Source organism: Sciurus vulgaris (assembly GCF_902686455.1).
Source record: "Sciurus vulgaris genome assembly, chromosome: 9".
Taxonomy (NCBI): domain Eukaryota; kingdom Metazoa; phylum Chordata; class Mammalia; order Rodentia; family Sciuridae; genus Sciurus; species Sciurus vulgaris.
In genome coordinates, this window is record NC_136469.1 from 125,676,225 (window position 1) to 125,698,963 (window position 22,739).

Sequence of the window (22,739 nt, forward strand, 5' to 3'; positions counted from 1 at the left end):
ACATATATATTTCTCCTTTTTCCAGTCACACACACACACACACACACACACACACACACACACACACACACACTATCCTTTTCAGGTAACTGGAGATATTTTCCTTTGAGGGTACACCAAATTTGATTAAGTGGTGGTTTTCTAAAGATTAGTTGTGATGTGGAAATTGACAAAATAAAGTTTTCATACTCTATAACATGAAAATGCATTATCTGCCTTGCACTTTGATCTCTTACCTACATATGATTCTGTAACGTGTGTTCAAACATATTGGTTAACTAAATTATGTGGCTGAAACATTTCATTAAACAGTATCAAAAAATAACATGCATTAATATTACCACCAATCTCATAAAAAACATTTTTAAATATTGAGAAACCATCAATGGCAGATGACAGAAACTAGTGGCTGATACAAATTTTCCAAAATCAAATTTTTACTTAAAGCTTGAATTTTTTTTCTTGTGATTGAATTTTATTATTATTATTTTTAAAATAACAGTTGTCATTGTTAAATTAAGTATTTTAGATTCAATATTTGATTTCTGGTACATATTAAGAACAATAATCTCATTGGGTTGTAACTAGATAAGGAGAGCAAATACTTCTGAACTCTGAAGTAAGGAAATAGCCTGTAGCCCTTTTATTGCAGTGGGTTGCCTAAGCATACACTGTTTTCCTATAACCACGGGAGAAAGTACATGATCCTATTTTTATTTTTTTTTAATTTCTAATATTTTATTGTATTTTTCTTGAGAATGTCTTAATCGATATTCACCTAATTATATTATTTTCTCTTTTTTAATTTATCTTTTAATTTTTTACAGACTGCATTTTGATTCTCTGTACACAAATGGGGTACATCATTTCATTTCTATGGTTGTACATGCTGTAGATTCATACCATTCGTGTAATCATGCATGTACATAGGGTAATGATGTCTGTGTCTCTTTCCACCATTTTTCATACCCTCCTCCCTCTCATTTCCTTCTACATAATCTAAAGTTCCCCCATTCTTCTCTCACTCCTCACCCCCGATCCCCATTATATATCATTCTCCACTTACCAGGGAAAACATCCAGTCTTTGGTTTTCTGGGCTTGGCTTATTTCACTTAGCATGATATTCTCCAATTCCATCCATTTATATTCCATTGTGTATATATGCCACAGTTTCCTTATCCATTCATCTGTTGAAGGGGTTCTAGGTTGGTTCCACAATCTAGCTATAGTGAACTGAGCTGCTATAAACATTGATGTGGCTGTGTTACTGCAGTATGCTGACTTTAAGGCCTTTGGGTGTAAACTGAGGTGTGGGATAACTGGGTCAAAAGGTGGATCCATTCCAAGTTTTCTGAGGATTCTCCACACTGCTTTCCAGAGTGGCTGCACCAATTTGCAGTTCCACCAGCAATGTAAATGTGTCCCTTTTCCCCACATCCATGCCAACATCTATTTCCTTATGTTCTTGATAATAGCCATTCTAATTGGAGTAAGATGAAATCTTAGAGTTGTTTTAATTTACATTTCTATAATTACTAGAGATGTTGAACACTTTTTCACATATTTATTAAGTGCCTGTATGTCTTCTTCTATAAAGTGTCTGTCCAGTTCCTTGGTCCATTTATTGATTGAGTTCTTTGTATTTTTGGTGTAAAGTTTTGTAAGTTCCTTATAAATTTTGGAGATAAGTGCTCTGTCTGAAGTGCATGTGGAAAAGATTTTCTCGCACTCTGTAGGCTCTCTTTTCACATTCTTGATTGTATCCTTTGCTGAGAAAAAGTTTTTTAGTTTGAGTCCATCCCACTTATTGATTCTTGCTTTGATTTCTTGTGCTTTGGGAGTCTTGTTGAGGAAGTCTGATCCTAAGCCAACATTATGAAGATTCAGGCCTACTTTGTCTTCTATTAGGTGAAGGGTCTCTGGTCTAATTCCTATGTCCTTGATCCATTTTGCGTTGAGTTTTGTGAAGGGTGAGAGGTAGAAGTTTAATTTCATTTTACTGCATATGGATTTCCAGTTTTGCCAGCACCATTTGTTGAACAGGCTATCTTTTCTCCATTGTATGTTTTTGGCTCCTTTGTCTAGTATGAGATGACTGTATTTATGTGGTTTTGTCTCTGTGTCTTCTATTCTGTACCATTGGTCTGCCTATTTTGTTGCCAATACCATGCTGTTTTTATTACTATTGCTCTGTAGTATAGTTTAATGTCTGGTATTGTGAATCCTCCTATTTCACTTTTTCTACTCAGGATTATTTGGACTATTCGAGATCTCTTGTTCTTCCAGATGAAGTTCATGATTGCTTTCTCTATTTCTATGAGGAATGTCATTGGGATTTGAATTGGAATTGCATTGAATCTGTATAGCGGCTTTGGTAGAATGGCCATTTTGACAATGTTAATTCTGCCTATCCAAGAACATGGGAGATCTTTTCATCTTCAAAGGTTTTCTTCAATTTCTTTATTTAATATTCTGTAGTTTTCATTGTAGAGGTCTTTCACCTTTTTTGTCAGATTAGTTCCCCAGTATTTTATTTTATTTTTTTAGGCTATTGTGAATGGAGTGGTTTTCCTAATTTCTCTTTCAGAGGATTCATCACTTATGAATAGAAGTGCATTAGATTAACATGTATTGATTTTATATCCTGCTACTTTGTTGAATTCATCAGTAGTTCTAGAAGTTTTCTAGTGGAGTTTTTTGGATCTTCTAAATATAGGATCATGTCATCAGCAAATAGTGACAGCTTTAGTTCTTCTTTACCTATTTGTATCCTTTAATTCCTTTGGTCTGTCTAATTGCTCTGGCAAGTGTTTCAAGGATGATGTTAAATAGAAGTGGTGAAAGAGGGCATCCCACTCTTGTTCCAGTTTTTAGAGGGAATGCTTTCAGTTTTTCTCCATTAAGAATGATGTTGGCCATGGGCTTAGCATAGATAGCCTTTGCAATGTTGAGGTATGTTCCTACTATTCCTATTTTTTTCTAGTGTTTTAAGCATGAAGGGGTACTGTATTTTATCAAATGCTTTCTCAGCATCTATTGAAATAATCATGTGATTCTTAACTTTAATTCTATTGATGTGATGAATTACATTTATTGATTTCTGGATGTTGAACCAACCTTGCATCCCTGGAATAAACCCCACTTGATCATGGTGCATTATCTTTTTAATATATTTTTGTATTTGATTTGCCAGTATTTTGTTAAGGATTTTTTCATCTATGTTCATCAGGGATATTGGTCTAAAGTTTTCTTTCCTTGATGTGTCTTTGTCTGGTTTTGGTATCAGAATGATCCTAGCCTCATAGAATGAATTTGGAAGGGTTCCCTCCTTTTCTATTTCCTGGAATACATTGAGGAGTATTGGTATCAGTTCTTCTTTAAAGGTCTTGTAGAATTTGGATGAGAATCCATCTGGTCCTGGGCTTTCTTGGTTGGTAGGCTTTTGATGGCTTCTTCTATTTTGGTGCTTGAAATTGATCTGTTTAGATTGTGTACGTCTTCCTGATTCAGTTTGGGAGGATCATATGACTCTAAAAATTTGTCAATGTCTGTGATATTTTTTATTTTGTTGGAGTATAGATTTTCGAAATAGCTTCTAATTATGTTATGTCTTTCAAAGGTGTCTGCTGTGATCTTTTCTTTTTCATCATGAATTCTACTAATTTGAGTTTTCTCTCTCCTTCTCTTCATTAGTGTGGCTAGGGGTTTATCAATTTTGTTTACTTTTTCAAAGAACCAACTTTTTGTTTTGTCAATTTTTTAAATTGTTTCTCTTGTTTCAATTTCATTGATTTCAGCTCTGAATTTAATTATTTCCTGTCTTTTACTATTTTTGGTGTTGATCTGTTCTTTTTCTAGGGCTTTGAGATGTAATGTTAGGTCATTTAGTTGTTGCTGAGAAGAAAGTATATTCACTTGATGACAGATGAAATACTCTGTAAATATCCACTGTCTATACCATTGATTATATTATTTAATTCTATAGTTTCTTTATTTCGTTTTTGTTTGGAGGATCTATCCAATGGTGAGAGCGGTGTGTTAAAGTCCCCCACTATTAATGTGTTTTGGTCTATTTGAGAAGGGTTTATTTGATATAAACAGATGTTCCATTGTTTGGGGCATAAATATTTAAAATTGTTATATCATGCTATTTTATGCTTCCCTTAAGCAGTATGAAATGTCCTTCTTTATCCCTTCTGAATAACTTAGGTTTGAGGATGGAGACCCCTGCTTTTTTACTGGGTCCATGTGCATGTTATGTTTTTCCTCATCCTTTCACTTTTAGTCTGTGGATGTCTTTTTCTATGAGTTGAGTCTCTTGAAGGGAGCGTATTATTGGGTCTTTCTTTTTAATCCAACTGCCGGTCTATGTCTTTTGATTATTGAGGTTAGGCCACTGACATTCAGGGTTATTATTGTGATATGATTTGTATACCTAGTCATTTTGGCTTATTTTTGGTTTTTAACTTGACTTGGTTTCTCCTTTGATTGGCTTTTCCTTTATGGTAGTTCCTCCCTATGCTGACTTGTATTGTTGCTTTTCACTTCATCCTCACAAAATATGTTGCTGAGAATGTTCTTCAGGGCAGGATTTTTATTTGTAAAATTTTTTAACTTTTGTTTATAGTTGAAAGATTTTATTTCATTGTCAAATCTGAAGGTAAGTTTTGCTGGGTATAGGATTCTTGGTTGGCATCTGTGTTCTGTCAGAGCTTGAACTATATTGTTCCAGGTCCTTCGTGCTTTTAGAGTCTGGGCTGAGAAATCTGCTGATATCCGTATTGGTTTCCCCTTATATGTAATCTGACGGTTTTCTCTCGCAGTCTTTAAAATCCTATCTTTATTTTGTATGTGAGGTATTTTCATTATAATGTGTCTTTGTGTGGGTCTGTTGTAATTTTGTGCACCTGGTGTTCTGTAAGCCTCTTGTATTTGATTTTTCCATTTCATTTTTCAGGTTTTGGAAATTTTCTGATATTACATCATTGAACAGGTTGTTCATGCCTTTGGTTTGCATCTCTGTGCCTTCCTCAATCCCAATAATTCTTAAATTTAGTCTTTTCATGATATCCCATAATTCTTGGAGGTTCTGTTCATGATTTCTTAACATCATCTCAGTTTGTTCAACTTTATTTTCAAGATTAAATATTTTGTGTTCATTGTCTGAAATTCTGTCTTCCAGGAGATCTATTCTGTTGGTGATGCTGTCTATTGAGTTTTTAATTTGGTTTATCATTTCTTTCAAGTATTTCTGTTTTTTTTTTTTTTTTTTTTCCCCAGAATCTCTATCTCTTTATTGAAGTGTTCTTTTGCATTTGCTCTTTTAACTGTTTACTGGAATGGTCATGCATTGCCTGCATTTGTTCTCTTATCTTTTGCTTCATGGATCATTTAAATTATGCAGATTCTAAACTCTTTTTCTGTCATTTCTACTGCCTTGCTGTCATTGGATTCTATCACAATAACATCTTGGTTTATTAGGAACGCTTTCTTCCCCTGTTTTTTCATATTATTTCTATATATTCCCCTCTAGCGTGATGATCAGAGATACTGAAGTCCCCTCCCCCCCACAGGCTTATTATTATGACCCTGTAGTTTTCCACTACCTCTCCTTTGAGGGGGAGATCAATACCAGTAGCACCCAATACAGAGAAAATGCAGCCCTGAACCAGATAGCCCCTATAAAGACTTTAACATTACTGTAATGAACAGGATGAGTTCAATTACTATTTACAATATTTCTAGTTGTGAACAAGAGGATGGGGAAGGGTGAAGGATGTAAGTGAATAAATAGAGGTACCTGTCAAAGGGCCTCCAGTCTCCTGTAGGTGTCTCAGGAAGGGAGATGCCCTTCCAATGATGATGACTACGCCCTAAGGAATAATTCAAAATGCCTACACCAGCCTCCAAAGAATCTGGGAAACTTCAGCGAGGGTGTGCTGAGTCAGCACGGAGGCAGGTGCAGTATCCTTCAGCAGTAGAGGTCATGTGGGCAGACTCAGCTACTGGCCTCTATCCTCAGTGTGGGGGTGGGATGGGGGGCTCAGTACTGGTCCATCTGTGGTGGGGGGTGGGCTCAGCACTGGCATCTGACCTCGGTGTCTTAAATTTTGTCATTGGCAACAAATAATAGCTTTGCTTTGAAGTGACAGACTCACTTCAACACATTTTTAAAAAATTATTAGCCAAATATTTATTAATGACAACATGAATTGTAATAATAATATAAATGGATATATATTTTTATATACATTTATATATGTATGCATGTGTATATATACATATAAATGAGTATGAATAACAATAGTTTTTGGTAAGTCACTCAAGTGTTTCATTTTTTTAAAAGAGTAGTTCAGTTTGTAACTCAACCTCATGAATGTTTTTTCTAGATAACTGTCTTATATCAGTATGCAGCAGAAGTGACTTATGCATACTTTCCATTCGAACAGAATATTATAAAGATGTATATTCAATGGATGATAGTTAATTATTTACTGTTTCACCAAAACACTTAAATCAAACTGGTCTTTTTTTTTTTTTTTCTTTTCCATTGTAAGTATGTGGTAGTAAAGGATGCAATGACTACTAGAGTTTGGCATTAGTGTCTTCATTTACTTTTTAGAAATTGAACCCATCACCATTGCCATTGCACTAAAAAGGGCAAAAGCAGTTTATTATTATTATAAAATAATTGTGCTCTGAAGTGGTCTTAGGGACCACCAGGGGTCAATAGATAATACTTTAACAACCACTGCTCTAGACTATAAGCTTCTTAAAGAAAAGTCTGTTCTCTCTGTATATTAAGATCCAGCACAGTAGCTATTGCATAGCATTTTATTAATGCATTTTGTCCATTCTTTTGTGCACTAATGATTTCTTAGACAGACCTGCAACCTGAATCCCATGGGAAACAGAAGTGTAAGACTAAGACATTGTTTTTGTTCTCTAAAACTTTTAGTATAATAAGAAAGATACCTAAGATTTTAAAAGCCAGCATAAGAAAGAAATTATGTTACAAAAGAGGAATCATCTATAGAAAAAGGAACTATTCTTACTGAAAATATTGGAAAAGGAAAGGAAAGCAAATACAGGCTGAGTGGAAAGACTGGGCAAAAGCATGGAAATGATCTCATGCACTCTCAGTTTGTGGAACAAAGATCCAGTGAAACATAGGAAGGAAAAGAGAATGAAACTAAAGCACTTGCTTCTGACCCTACCCATCCTGCTCATTAGTGCCAAATTATTGTTCCCTAAAAACTACCCCATTCCTTCACTCTGCTCAGAATACCTCAGGAAGCCCTTCACTCCTTAAAACTTCAAGGCAAACTTATTCAGAAATTTACAACCCTCTAAAAATCTAGTCCCACCCAATCTATCTCATCTTATCTGTCTAGAAAGACCCTATAAACCATTTTCTTAACTTTTTCACTGATCTTACAATAGGAACTCACTTCCACCTTCCTACCTTGAAATCGTTCCTGACTTTGTGAATCTCCAGGTATTTCTTTTCAGTATACTTATGCCCTATTCATTTGCATTCCTTTTTCAATAATTAATTGAATTCTTTCTATGTGACGTTGCTAGGTATGAAAAAGAAAGCATGACATATTCCCTCTTTTGAGGAACTCATATGACCTTTTCTAAGCAACTCAATGTTGAAATAAAACAAAATGTACTTACACAAGCAAACCCACATTTTAATATTTATCTTATCCCTCAAATACATATATTGCATGTAGACAAGAATGTCCTTATTTTGAAAATCCTGTATGCCATCATTCATTTATTCACTGTCTTTCTGGATTAAAAAGTAGCCAAAGTAGAAATGGGTATGACATCAATTCCTGGTTCATGCCTGTCGGGGACATTCCTCGAGTTTATGTGACAGCAGTCACTGAAACCATGGTTTAAATAAACCTAATAGTCTGGATGGAGAAACTGAGGAAATGGAAAAGACTCGCCACGGATTGTAGGCCTTTGCAGTTACTGAGGCTGAGCTATGAGCTGAGGGGAAGCCTTGCTCAGCAGGCCTCGCCTCTTGCTGTGTGCTGGAGCTTGCCCTTCCCCCAGTCCTTTGTCTCAGACTTGTTGCCGGACAGAATCACTCAGGGATACATTATCATACTAATGTTTACATTAGTACGATGTATAGCTTACCTATAGGTTGGTTCTGTTATGTTTTAACAAGCGACTTAACCTGATTGGATAATGTACCTATACATGTCTTGCACAATCCTAAGTAAAATTAGATCTGTGCCTTCCAAGCCTGGTCTCCGATGGCTGTTTACTGGGAGGCATCGTTTGTCCTCACTCTCAGCGGGACCCCCACTCCAATAACAACTGCCAAATACAGAATCCCTGAATTATTAATTAATATGTCAACTGCAATAGTTCAATCTGGATCTTTCCTTAGTGGAGGCCAAACCCTACCCTAAAGACATATCAATAAAGATTGAAGATAATAAGCTGTAATCATTACAGGATTTTTAATACCAGTGTAGATTCTATATATTTGAGATATAATTTTGTAAGTTTTTCAGCAAGGGATGTCATAATGAGATGCTCTGGGTTTCAGATGAATGATAACAGCCTATTAGTTGCATTATTCCCTCTCTCTTCAAAGTCCATCTTTTCAGGTTCCTTCCTTTCACAATTCTATTATTCATAATGATTATCTGAGTAACAAGACTTATTAAAATTTTAATGGAATAGAAATAACATTTGGAATTTTATCCAACATCCATTTTAAATACAAATAATACATAACAAAACAAAATAACAATTCTGATATGGTGCTAGACATCAAATTTGGAATTAGGCTATCACCCCATTGTCTAGGAGATGAATGAGGAAATTCAATTTTAAGATGCAGTTGACTTATTAACTCAGGAATATTCAGAAAACAACAACAACAAAAAAAAAACATTTCCCCTTTCTACAGAACACTTCTCTACATATGACGGTATACTAAAATATAGTCAATGTTTAACTATATGCTCTAAAAGAGTCATTGGCAGGGAAAAAATCTAAGAATCACGTTTGTACTTAGCTTTTCTAAAAGAGATTTAGACATGGAGGATTTAGGTTTTTAAAAAAGCGGTATTTCGTTGGACTTGTAAAGCTCACCCAGCTTCCTTTTAAAGAGCACTTACTTTGAAAGATGTATTATCTTGTTCAATCCTCACAGAATGAGATACATATTTCTAAGTTGTATGGAGTAGCTGGTAGCTGATTAGCACCCCTTCCTAGAACAAACAACAGAGTCCTCCCATCAAAGACACACACACATATCATCATCATCATCATCATCGTCATCATCATCATCTGTTTGAAGGCAGATACAAGTTGCTAAGAAACAAGCATTGAAGTAACAGGAGAAAATCTTGAGAGATGAACTGGCTACAACAGCACATTTTCTTTGGGATTATTAGCCTATTCTGAGCATGGACAAGAGCTTGAGAATTGGGTCAAACTCAGAACAAAACCTAGTGCACTGCTACTGAGGGCAAAGAAAGAAGTCAAGCTTTGGCAAGAGACTTTGGAAGTCTTAAGAACAGAGTTGTTTTTCTCCTCACAAAATTTTTAAATACTGGAACTATGTAGGGTGGAAGGTGAAAAACCTAAGCAGGGAACAGTGAGAAAGGAGAGAGAGTTTGGGACCCAAGAGGGGAAAAGTCTACAGAATATATCAAATCCTTTGTTGAAGATCCTGAAAAGACAAAAAAGAACCAAAGAAAGATTGACCCTGAGAGACTAAACCCCAGATTCAATACATTCCCTAATTGGATTACCATAACCAGTCACGTGGCTCTCTAACCCCTGGAGGGAAGGTGAACTCTCTGTAATGGAAGATACCATCCAGAGGCTCCAGTTTTTCATACTGAATGCATGGCAAGTCACACAAAACTAAGAGAAAAAACATAGAGGTCCATGGGTGATCCAGATAGTGGTGTTAACAAAAGCTTTAAAATAAACTGAGTGTTTCAAAGCACAAAATTACAAAAACAAAAACAAAAATAAATAAATAGAGGGAAAAAATACTAAGATAGATGAAAAATAGAGAATTTCACCAGAGAATTCTTCTTTATCATCAATAAAAAAGAACCATTTTTAGAACTAAAGAATACACAATATGAATAATAACTCATCAGATGGATTTACCAGAGATATGAAACAGTATAAAATGAGGTTAATGAATTAACGATCAAAGAAAATATCCAAAGTGAACATCACAATAATAATAAAAATAATAATAGAAAATTCAGAAAAATAAGTTATTAGAAAATATGGTACTCAGTGAAAAGAGCTAATATATAAACTGGAGACTCAGAAAGGTGACAGAAAAATGTGGCAGAATTAATACTTGAACAAATAATCATCAATAATTTTCCAAAATTGGTGAGAAGTATCAACTCTATGTTTAAGAAGTCCCAAAACCCCAAAGAGAATAAATTAAGTAAATAATAATAATAATAATAATAATAATACAAATAACAATACCTTACCAAAGCACATCTAAACAAGTCTGCTGAAAATCAAAGACAGAAAGAAAATGTTAAAAGCAGCCAGATGGATGTGGGGCATACCTTCATACATAAATTCAGTGACAGCTGACTTCTCAAAAGAAAACAAACAGGACAGAAGACAATAGAATGACACCTCATTATGCTGAAAGAAAATTACTGCCAATATGGAAGGACAGTCCTGACTTAAGTATGGAAATGCAGGGGGGAATAATAAAAAATAAAAAGGATAACAACATGGATAAGAGTGAAAAATTTGACCAAATATTAACACTACAAAACACTAATAGCAATGTCTTATAGGATTTGAAGTAGACATATTTAAAATGCATGTCAAAAATAACACAAAAGGAATGACAAGTAAAGTGTTCTAAGTTCTGGCATTACATTACAGGGATACAGTAAAAGTTATAATTTTATGAGATTTTATATATATATACACATACACACACACAAATTTACATTTTTTTTTTAGTTGTCAGTGGATCTTCTATTTTCTTATTTAATTTTGGTGCTGAATATTGAACCCAGGGCCTCCCATACTCCAGGCAAGTGCTCTACCACTGAGCCACAACTTCAGCTCCAGCTCATGAGATATATTTAATCAAGAATGAATGCATAGAGCTCAATTGGTAGAGTGCTTGCCTTGCAAGCACAAGGCCCTGGGTTCAACCCCCAGCACTGCAAAAAAAATGAATGCACTAACTTCTAGAGATAATACTTAAAGAACAATAAAACAAGATAATTGAGGGGAAATATATTAAAATTATTGAATAATTAAAAATAATGAAGTAAGAAAACAATATGAAGCAAATGGACCATGTAAGAAGTAAATATTAAGATGAGAAATAGGAAACCAAATATATTAGAAAATTCATTAAATGTAAATAGACTCAATAATACAATTAAAAGACTATAATTGTCAGTCTAGATTTTAAAAACAACTAGATGATGCTTTCACGAGACACGTAAATAATAAGTCACAAAGAGGGTGAAAATAAAAGGATGGAAAAAAATCACACCATACAACTGCTAAGCAAAAGAAAGCAAATGCAGTTATACTAATTCCATTAAGACAGGAACCATATTAAAGATAAGGAGGGATATTTCATAAGGATAAGGGGTTAATCCAAAAGTAACATATCACAATATAAATCTGTGAACAACTAGTAAAAATAGCAATAAAATGTATAAGCAAAAATTGGAAAGAATTAAAGGAAAAATAGAGAAATGTAGTAGTTCCCCTCTTACCCTCATTTCACTTTCTATGGTTTCAGTTAACTGCAGCAAACTCTGATCCAAAAATGTTATGTAGAAAATTCCAGAAACAAGAATTCATGTTTTAAATTGCATGTTATTCTACATAGCATGATGAAATTTTGTGCTATTCCAACCTGCCTGGATTGCAAATTATCCCTTTGTCCAACATATCTACATTGTACACACTACCCTCCCTTTAGTCACTTAGTAGCCATCTGTGTTACTGAATAGTTACTGTCATGGCAACACAGTGCTTGTGTTCAAGTAATCCATATTTTACTTACTAATGGCCCCAAAGTGCAAGAGTAGTGATATTAGCAATTCAGGCATGGAAAGGGAAGCCACACAGTGTTTCCTTTAAATGAAAAAGTGAAATCTCTTGATAAGAAATCATATGCTGATGTTGCTAAGATCTGTGATAAGAATAAATCTTTTATCCACAAATTTGTCCTGGTTTAAGATTAGTTATTGTTGTTCATTTCCTATTGTGTCTAACACATAAATTAAACTTTATCATAGATATATATGTATAGGAAAAAATACAATATATATAGGATTCAGTACTATCTGGTTTTAGATGTTCCATGGGGGTCTTGGAATGTATCCCCCTTGAATAGGGACGACTACTATACATAGCCATGGTGGATGATTCTAACATTTCTTTCATTAGCTGAAATAACAAACAAAAAAGATTTAATATGAATATACAAAAGTGAAACATCATAATTATAGCAACTTGATCTCAGTGACATATATATATATACTTTTTATAAGGTCACATGGAATATTCAGCAAAAGTGACTATATAAAATAAGCCTCAGCAAATCAAGAAGAGGAAGCAAATCAACAAAGCATGCCTCAGCCTAGAAATCAACAACAAAAATATAAAAAGAATATCTCAATTGCTTGGAATTAAGCAATATACTTCAAAATAATACTAGTGTTAAATTTTAAAACAACAAAAATATTTTAAAATATTTTGAATAAAAGGATAATAAAAAATATGACTCATTTGAACTGTAGAATACAGTTAAAATAGTGCTGAAATGGAAAATTATAACCCTGTATATTTCAGAAACGAAGAAAGACTTCAAATTAATGATCTAAGCTTCCATTTCAAGACAGAAAAAGAATAGCAAATCGATCCCAAAGAAAGCAGAAGGAAATTAGCCGGGTGTGGTGCTGCACACATGTAATCCCAATGGCTCAGGAGGCTGAGGCAAGAGGATCATAAGTTCAAAGCCAGCCTCAGCAACTTAGTGAGGTCCTAAGCAACTTGGTGAGACCTGTCTCAAAATAAAAAATAAAAAGGACCAGGGCTGCCTCAGTGGTTAAGTGCCCTGGGTTTAATTCCCAGCAGCCACCCTCCAAAAAAAAAAAAAAAAAAAGTAGGAGGAAATTAATAATAAAAACTGACCCAAAATTAATCAGCAAAACAAAAAACTGGATCTTTGATAAAATTAATAAAATTGATAAATCTCTAGAAAAATGTTCAAACACACAACAAATCACCATTACTAGAAATAAAAAAGTCTTTTCAGATACACACACACAAAATTAAAATTTACTAGAAAAATTTAAGCTAATGACTTATACTTTAATTTATAATTTAAATTAAATGAATAAATTCCTTGAATTACAACTTACAATGTAGACAGTAGAAGGAATAGAACAACTGAATATTCCTATATCTATTGTATCTGAATCTGTTACTTAAAACTTGCCAGAACAATATTAAAAAACAAATTGGAAGATCAACACTACCAATTTTAAGACTTAGTGTAAGTTAAAAAATCAAAATGCTGTGGAATTGGTAAAAGAATACACAAGCAGATTAACAGAATGTAACAGAAATTCATAAATAGATCAAAACAAATATAGCCAACTGATCTCCGAAGGAAGAGTAGAGGCAATTCAAAGAAAAGCCATTTTCAACAAATGATACTGAGACAACTGGCCTTGAAAAAGAAAAAAGGAAAGAGGCAGAGCAGGAGGGAGGAAGGAAGAAGAAAGGAAAAGGAAAAGAATGAATCCAGACACAGGCCTTACAGATTTCATAGAAATTAATTCCAAATGAATCATAAGCCTACACATAAACATAGAACTATAAAACTTCTAGAAGATAACAGGAGAAAAACCAGGTGACCTTTAGTTAAGTGAAACATACAACCCATAAAAGAAAAAACTGACAGGCTGGACTTTAACTAAAACTCTACTCAGAAAGATACTGAAGAGAATGAAAAGCTTAGTCACAGACTGGGAGACAACATTTGTAAAACACATCTGATAATGGACTTGAACAAAAATATAAGACAAATTTTCTTATTTTTTTTCTTTTATTGGGGTATTATAATTGCACATAATAGTGGGTTCATTTTGACGTAATCATAGGTTCATAATTTAATTTATTCCATTCAGTCCCCAGTGTCCCCCCATTTCCCTTTCATCCTCCTGCCCCATATTCCCTTTTTCCTACTCTACTGGCCTACCTTGCGTTCATTTGTATATTTTTAGTTGGTGCTTTACAGATATACATAAATGTGGAATTCACTGTAGTACATTGTTGTCGAATTCATTTTGCATTTCCTCCCTTTCCAAGTCCTTCTTCCCTTCCCCTCAATCTCCTTCCACTTCCCTGTCCTCCCTGTCTTTATGATATCTAACCCCACCTCATCCCACTTACTTTGGTCTCTAGCTTTTCTATATGAGAGAACATTCAACCCTTGCTTTTCTAAATCTGGCTTATTTCACTTAGCATGCTTTCCTAGATCCATCCATGTACTGTAAATGTCATATTTCGTTCTTCTTTATGGTTAAGTAAAACTCCACTGTGTATATATGCCACATCTCCTTTATCCATTCACCTACTGACCAGCACCTGGGTCCATTCTATATATTGGCTACTGTGAGTTGCACTGTTATAAACAATTATGTGGTTTGTATCACTATAGTATGCTGTTTTTAGTTCTTTCAGATAAATACCAAAGAGGGTCATACAGAAGTTCCACTCCCAGTTTTCTTGAAGGACCTCCATACTGCTTTCCAGAGTGGTTGTGTTAACTTGCAGTCCTCCCAACGATGTATGAGTATATTTTTTCCACTCATTCTCACCAGAATTTGTTGTTATTTGTATTCTTGATGATTGCCATTCTGACTGGAGTGAGATAAAATCTCAGTGTAGTTTTGATTTGTATTTCCCTGATTGCTAGGGATGTTGAACATTTTTTATGTATTTGTTGGCCAGAATTTTTTGTTTTGCTTTGTTTTTGTTTTGTTTTGTTTGCAGTACTGTGGATTGAACCCAGGGCTAGGCGAGTGTGAACCTTAATGTAATTTAGTGACAAATAATAAATCAATACTAGTCAACTGTAACAAATGTACCACACACCAACGTAAAATGTGAACAATAGAGAAAACTACGCGCAAAGGCAGAGGGAGATAGGGAACTCTGCACTTTCTGCTCAGTTTTTCTGTAAATCTAAAACTATTCTAAAAATAAAGTATATTCATTTTAAAAAAGAAAACTTCCTGAATAGAAAACTCTAGACACAGGCCTCTTTGTGAAGAATTTTTCCAAATACTTAAAAAATAACAAATCTCATAAGATTCTTGCAGAGAATAGGAAATAAAAAAGGATATAATACTTTCCCACTCCTTTTATGAGGGCAGTATAACCTTGATAAAAAGCTTGACAAGGATATTACAAGAAAGGAAAATCGCACACCAATCTTTCTTTCTCATGACATAGTTGCAACCTTAAAAATTATTCTGCTAACTCCATTGTAGAAAACCAATCTAAGAGAATGTTACTCTCAGTCCAACAATGAAAAAAATAGTATAATCAACAAAAATCATAACTTTTGAACCCAGCCAAAAAAAAAAAAAAAAAGACCCAAATGAACTGAATTCCAAAGAATAACAAGCTCCTTAAAGGACAGACGGTACTCCAGACTATTTCACCTTTGGCAGAACACAGAAGGAAAAGGAGGCTACCACACAAGGGAGCAAGAAGAAATCAACTAAAATGTTCCCTATTACACAGAGGGTGTGGGCCAGCATGTCAGTCTTGTGTAGCTGGGAGCACAAAGCAGAAGAGAATTCACTTCTTTGGATGCTCTTTTCCATTTGTCTCCACCAGGCTCACAAAAGATTTTGGCAAAGCAGGGATATTCAGAAAGAGCACACTTTGGTGGCACAAATGTGTAAGAAGGGCTAGGCTGCCAGTGCAGAATAAGCATAAAACTATTTTATTGACCAAACATTCCTCTCATGTGAGAGGAAAAGGCCTTAAACCACTAGCAAAGGATTTAGACATTTTCTCGTTCTGAAGACAAGGCAGTAATTCATTGCTTTGATATAGCTGCAAAAGCTCTTGGGCTCTGGATCCTAAAACAATACAAAGCAGAAATAAACTAACACTAGGGAACGGCAGATGTCCCTTTCATCCAATACCTGCCACAGACACAAGGCACAGTTTGGTTACCAAACAGAGAAGAGGGTCGAACATGCCAAAGGTGAGAAAGACGCACTCCAAGTACAAAACATGTGGACTGAAACAGAATAAAGAACTCCTGCACCTACCAAGAGTCCAGCACTGGCTGAAAAAAGACTACAGCTGGGGGAAGGTCAAAAGCATGGACGAGATCTCCCTCTAAGGCACGGCAAGCAGAGATGGATGACGGTGAGGATAAAGTAGAAACACTGACGCAAACGCTCCCATTCACCAAGACCTGGTCTAAGTACAAGGTAACAGAAGCCCACCGCTGGAGGACTTGGAAACCTGCAGTACACTGAAGGTCCTGGCAACAAAACCCAAACCTAGCCTGACCCCTGACTAAAACTGCCTGAAGCCCCCATGCTCAGTAAACATGGAGAATACTTGAACAAAATTATCCAAAAGTATCTTAGACTTGGCCTAATTGATATTTATAGAGCAGTACCTTGAACAAAATGATCAATTTTAGTACTTGACCTAATTGACATTTATAGAACAGCAACAGCAGAATGCGAGTGCTTTTCAAGGTTACATGAAATATTCAACAAAATAGAACTTATTCTGTGTCATAAACAAACTTCAAGAAATTTGAGAGAACTGAAAACAAGCACATTATGTTCATGATGGTGTTAAACCAGAAATCAGAGGAAGGTATCAGTAAAATCTCCTAAAACTTCAAAATTAAACAATGCTTTTCTAGACAGCCATGAATCAAAGATAAAGTCACAGGAGAATTTTTTTTAAGTGAAAATGCAACAGAATATATTTTAGCTCATCTAAAACAGTATATAGAAATTTACAGTTTTATATTAGAAGAAAAAAGTATCAAATTAGTAATATAAATTTTCACTTAGGTGACTAGAAAAAAAGCAATTAAATCCAAAGCAAGCAGAAAAACACTAAAAAAAAAAAAAAAAAAAAAAAGATTGAAAACAGGAAAACAAGACAACTAGCTCTTTGAAACATCAGTAAAACTGACAACTGCCTACACAGACTAAGTAAGAAAAAAAGATAAAACACCATTATAATATCAAGAATAGAAGAGGAGCTATCACTGAAAGGGAAATAAAAGGATGATATGAACAACTTCATGTTAATAAATTTGATAATATGGATTAAGCACCACCTTTTATTGATTTATTATTTTTAATTGACATATAAATGTACATAGCATGAGCTAGGCTGTGATGTTTTGACACATGTACACAATATCCAATGGTCAAATCAAGGTAATTATCATATCCATCCCCTCAAATATTTATCATTTTTGTTGAAACAAACAAAATTCTCCCTTGTAACTGTTTTGAATAAATTATTATTTACTATAGTCAACCCTACTGTGCTACAGAACACTAGAGTTTAATCCTCCTTTTGAATTGCATTTTGTACCTTTCAGTGAACCCCTACCCTTCCTGACCTCTGGTAACCACTATTCTACTCTCTACCTCTGAGAATAACTTTTGGAAACATTAAGAACTACTAAATCTTATAAGAAGAAACACATAGCCTGACTAGTCCTGCATGTATTTAAAAAATTGAATTTTTCATTAAAAATGTTTCCAAAAAAAAGAAAAAAAAATTCTAAACTCCTGTGACTTTACTGGAAATTCTATCAAACACTTTAGGAGGAAATAGGGTAATGCTTCACAAATTCTTCCAGAAAGTGGGAAAGAAAAGAATACTTCCCAATTTATTTTCTAAAATTAGCATTACCCAATATCAAAACCACATACAAATGTTACAAGAAAACTACCAAATATTTCATGAATAAAGTCACAAAATTTTTAGCAAAACATCAGCAAACTGAATCAAAAAGTACATTAAAAGAATAGTGCACCATACCAAAATGCAATCTATCTCAGGAATGCAAAATTGATGCAATACTCAAAGTTGGCCTGTGTTATTCACTTTACCAACATACTGAAAGAGAAAAAAATCACATAAGCATCTCTACACATGCAAGAAAAGTATTTAACAAAATTTATTTCATTCACTCATAATAAAACTCTCAGAAATTCAGAAACAGAAAATAGCTTCCTCAACTTGATAAAAAGCATCTATACAATATTGCACTGAAGGGGTTATGTAGCACAGTAAGAGAAAGAAATAAAACACACACGGCTGGAAAAGATAAAGCAAAACTGTATTTGTACACAATACATCTACCTGGAAAATCCTAAATAATTTACAAATATGGTGCTAAAACTAACAAGTAAGTTCAGCAAAGTTCTCAGCCCTTTATTAAACACATGGTAAATACACCAGTAGCAATTGTATTTCAGCATACTAACAAAAAACAATTGGAAATTGAAATAAGAAAATTATCATTTAGTATCAAAAATATGAAATAGAGAAAAATCTTAATAAAAAACGTACAATATATGTATAATGAAACTACAAAACACTGGCAAGAGAAAATAGACAATATAAATATGTGAAAAGATAAACTATGTTCATGAACCAGAAAACTCAATATTGTTAAGATGTTAATTCTCCCCAAATTAATCTATGGACTCAACATAATCTCAATCCAAAACCTAAAAGTATTGTAGTAACTTAAAAGTTGATTCTAAAGTCCTTTGCTTTGCCACAAAAATTTTAGAAACAATTTTGGAAAAGAGAAACAATTTTGGAGGACCTGATTTGAAAGCTTACTGTAAAGTTTCAAAACTCGAGATTGTGTAGTATGGCATGATAATAGACAACTAGGTCAATGTACAATTGATTTTCAACAAAGTTGCCAAGGAAATCAATGGAGAAAGGATAGGCTTGTAAACAAATGGGTACTGGAAATAATGGACATTCATACAGGAGAAAAAAGGAGGGGAGGCTTTATCTTACACTGTTTTAAAGAAAATTAACTGAAAATGGATCACAGACTTAAACATAAAAGCCAAAATTATAAAACTATTTAAAACAAACCTAAGAAAAATACTGAGGCTCTGCATTAGGCAAGGACTTTTAGGGCACTAAAAGCACAAATCATAAGAAAGAAACGGTTAAAATTTTTAAATTATCGAAATTAAAATTTTGCTCTTTGAAACACCCAGTTAAGAAAATGAATATATAAGCTACAGACTAGGAGAAAATATTTGCATGATGCATATCTGATGAAAGACTTGTATCATGTATAAATAATCCTTACAATTCAACAATAAAAAGACAACACAAATTTTTAAATGGGCAAAAGACTTGAAAAGATTACCACACCAGATATAAGCACATGAGAAAGGTTTAATGTCATTTGCCACTAGGGAAATATCACTATGCTCCTACTTGAAGAGGGTAATTAACAAAATGCATTAATTAGAAGCAATAAATAAATAAAAACTCGCCATCGCTTGCTATTAAAGATGCAGAACCAGTAGGAATTTTCATAGTTGCTGACGAGAATGTAAAATGGTACAGCCACTTAGGAAAAGCTCGGAGGCCATCATAGGACTCAGGAATTCCACTTCTAGGTATTTGAAAAAAGAAAATATACTAGAAAAAAACTATTCTGGAATGTGTGTGTCAACTTTACTCTTAATCGGTAATCAACCCAAATACCATGGGGCATCCAGACAAGGAAATATTAGTCAGCAATAAAAAGGAACAGAAATACTGAAATACCAACTGCATGAATGAATCTCAAAAACCTTACGCTAAATGACAGAAAGCATGCACAAAATTTTACATACTCTGACTCCATTTACAGGGCATCACACACACACAAAAGCAAAGGTCTCTTAATCCGTGCTTTCGCAGAGCCTACCGCATTGTAAATGACCGCATTGTAAAAGCTGGGTGGACTAACAGGGAAAATCACTGCAGGGAAGATAAAGCGCAACAAAGTATACAGAGACCGGCTGAACGAAAAACGCCTAGGTCCCGAATCCACCAGAAGGCGGAAAAAGTGAGGGAGGCCGTGGTCCAAGCCACCTTTGATAAACAGCCGAACAAACCAGACCCCGTAAAATGGGGAGAATAGGTGAATGCCTGAGTAGCCTCAGCTCTTCTCCGGCCTGAAGAAAGGCGCGATGCGCCCCACCCTTCTTTTAAAAATCTGTCATCCCACGCCCGGGCTGAGCACTGGTAAGGAGGTTTTGTGCACCAGGGCCGAGAGGGCGAGCGCAGGGGCGAGACCCGGCGTGGGCGAGGGGAGTGGAGGAGAACAGGCGCCCGCGGCCGCGCCCGGCTCCTCCTGCGCCCTGGCCCCACTTACCCAGGCCTGCCGTTCCAGCTGAGCGTACAGATTGGAGCCCTTAAGCTTTTGGACTATCTGGGCAATAATGAGGGACAGATCCGACTCCTCCTGCAACATTTCCCCTGCCCTAGCCGGCCAAGCCCGGGGACAGGCCACTGGCACTCAGAGAACCGGCTACAGGGTCTCACTCGGGGCCGGGGACACTTGTCTGGGACCTTATTACGCTGGGACTCCTCCGGCGGGCGTTACCAGGCAACTGCGGGGCCGTGTGTCCGTCCCTTTCTGGTCCCCTCCGCGCCCGAAGCCCCAGCACCTGCGTTCCGCGGGCTGAAAAGACCCGGGAAGGCTGTCACTTTCACCTCTTTGTTCTTGCCTAGCCTGTGGTCGGAAGGCGACAACCGAAGCCCTGGCCTCCTGAGCTACACCGTATGGGACGCGGAAGGGGAACCCACAGAGATGTGTGTTGTTTTACCGTAGGATCGTTCCTCAGCCCCTTCTCAATTTCTGCAGAACAGCGCTGTGAATGCAGTGATAGGGCAAATTACACCCTAGGCTTTCGGGGTCTGAGGCTAGTTGTGCGCGCTTGGGCCGAGCACTCATATCTGAGAGGTCAAGTCTCCTCCCCCGTAAAATAACCCAGCTCACAGGATGTTGTGATGGTTACCTGAGTAACACCCGTGAAGGTACCTAGGACTGTACATAGCACTCAATTTTATTTCACTTTCTCCCTTTTCAATTTCCTAGTTATATGCTTGGTATAAGAAAACAAATTCTTCTCATCTAACAGCTAAAATTAACCAAAAAGCATTATTGGTAGGTTTTCTACAAAGTATCATCAATTTAAAGATGAATAGGACTGTCGTCTTCATAGAAATTACCATCTAAATTCTTCCTCTTATGTGTATTCATTTATTCAATCATTTAGTCACAATTCATTCCGCTTTCAACTTAATATTTCTTATAAGGAGCTGTCCAAACACAAAGATGTAATCAATACGATTTGGTCAGGGCGGGGGTATCAGGGAATTAAACCCAAGGATCCTTAACCACTGAACCACATCCCCAGCCTTTTTTTATATATATTTTTTAAAGACTCAGGGTCTCGCTGAGTTGCTTAGGGCCTCACTAAAATGCTGAGACTGGCTTGAACTCATGATCCTCCATCCTCAGCTGCTGAATCCACTGAGATTGCAGGTGTGCACCATCGACCTGGCTTAAAATATGATTCTTATCTTCAAGGAAATATATTGAAAAAAATTAGAGCTAGAAGTAAGTGATTTAACTAATCCCATTTGGATAAAATTGTTTATTAAGCCAACTTTGGAAAGAGGCAAGCAGTAAAGAAACAAAATGGGTAGTGACGTGTAAAGGCAATTAATTAGTGACCAAAACGTATCGTTTCTACAAAACATAGTTTCTTTTTTTTTTATTGTAAACAAATGGGATACATGTTGTTTCTCTGTTTGTACATGGCGTAAAGGCATACCATTTGTGTAATCATAAATTTACATAGAGCAATGTTGTTTGATTCATTCTGTTATTTTTTCCCTTCCCCCCACCCCTCCCACCCCTCTTTACCCTCTATACAGTAGTTCCTTCCTCCATACTTGCCCCCCTCCCTAACCCTAACTCTAACCCTTCCCTCCCCCCCATTATGTGTCATCCTCCACTTATCAGCGATATCATTCGTCCTTTGGCTTTTTGAGATCGGCCTATCTCACTTAGCATGATATTCTCCAATTTCATCCATTTGCCTGCAAATGTCATAATTTTATCATTCTTTATGGCTGAGTAATATTCCATTGTATATATATACCACAGTTTCTTTATCCACTCATCAATTGAAGGGCATCTAGGTTGGTTCCACAGTCTGGCTATTGTGAATTGAGCAGCTATGAACATTGATGTGGCTGTATCTCTGTAGTATGCAGATTTTAAGTCCTTTGGGTATAGGCCAAGGAGTGGGATAGCTGGGTCAAATGGTGGTTCCATTCCAAGTTTTCTAAGGAATCTCCACACTGCTTTCCAGAGTGGCTGCACTAATTTGCAGCCCCACCAGCAGTGTATGACTGTACCTTTCTCCCCACATCCTCACCAACACCTGTTGTTGCTTGTATTCTTGATAATCGCCATTCTAATTGGGGTGAGATGGAATCTTAGGGTGGTTTTGATTTGCATTTCTCTTATTACTAGAGATGTTGAACATTTTTCCATATGTTTGTTGATTGCTTGTAGATCTTCTTCTGTGAATTGTCTATTCATTTCCTTAGCCCA

At 35.6% G+C, this 22,739-nt stretch overlaps 1 protein-coding gene across 2 annotated transcripts in view; it reads right to left on the minus strand.

The window, feature by feature from the left end:
• Nucleotides 1–20,726, minus strand: part of TBC1D19 (TBC1 domain family member 19) — a 146,708-nt gene extending 125,982 nt beyond the window's left edge. Inside the window, exon 1 of one of the 2 annotated variants that reach the window (XR_013766309.1) lies at nt 20,484–20,726. Coding sequence is in view for 1 of the 2 variants with exons in the window: in XM_079154517.1 (XP_079010643.1) it covers nt 20,484–20,582 (99 nt within the window). In the remaining variant the exon portion in view is untranslated. The remainder of the gene's footprint in view (nt 1–20,483) is intronic. The other variant, XM_079154517.1, reaches the window with a different exon arrangement.
• Nucleotides 20,727–22,739: the final 2,013 nt, after the last annotated feature.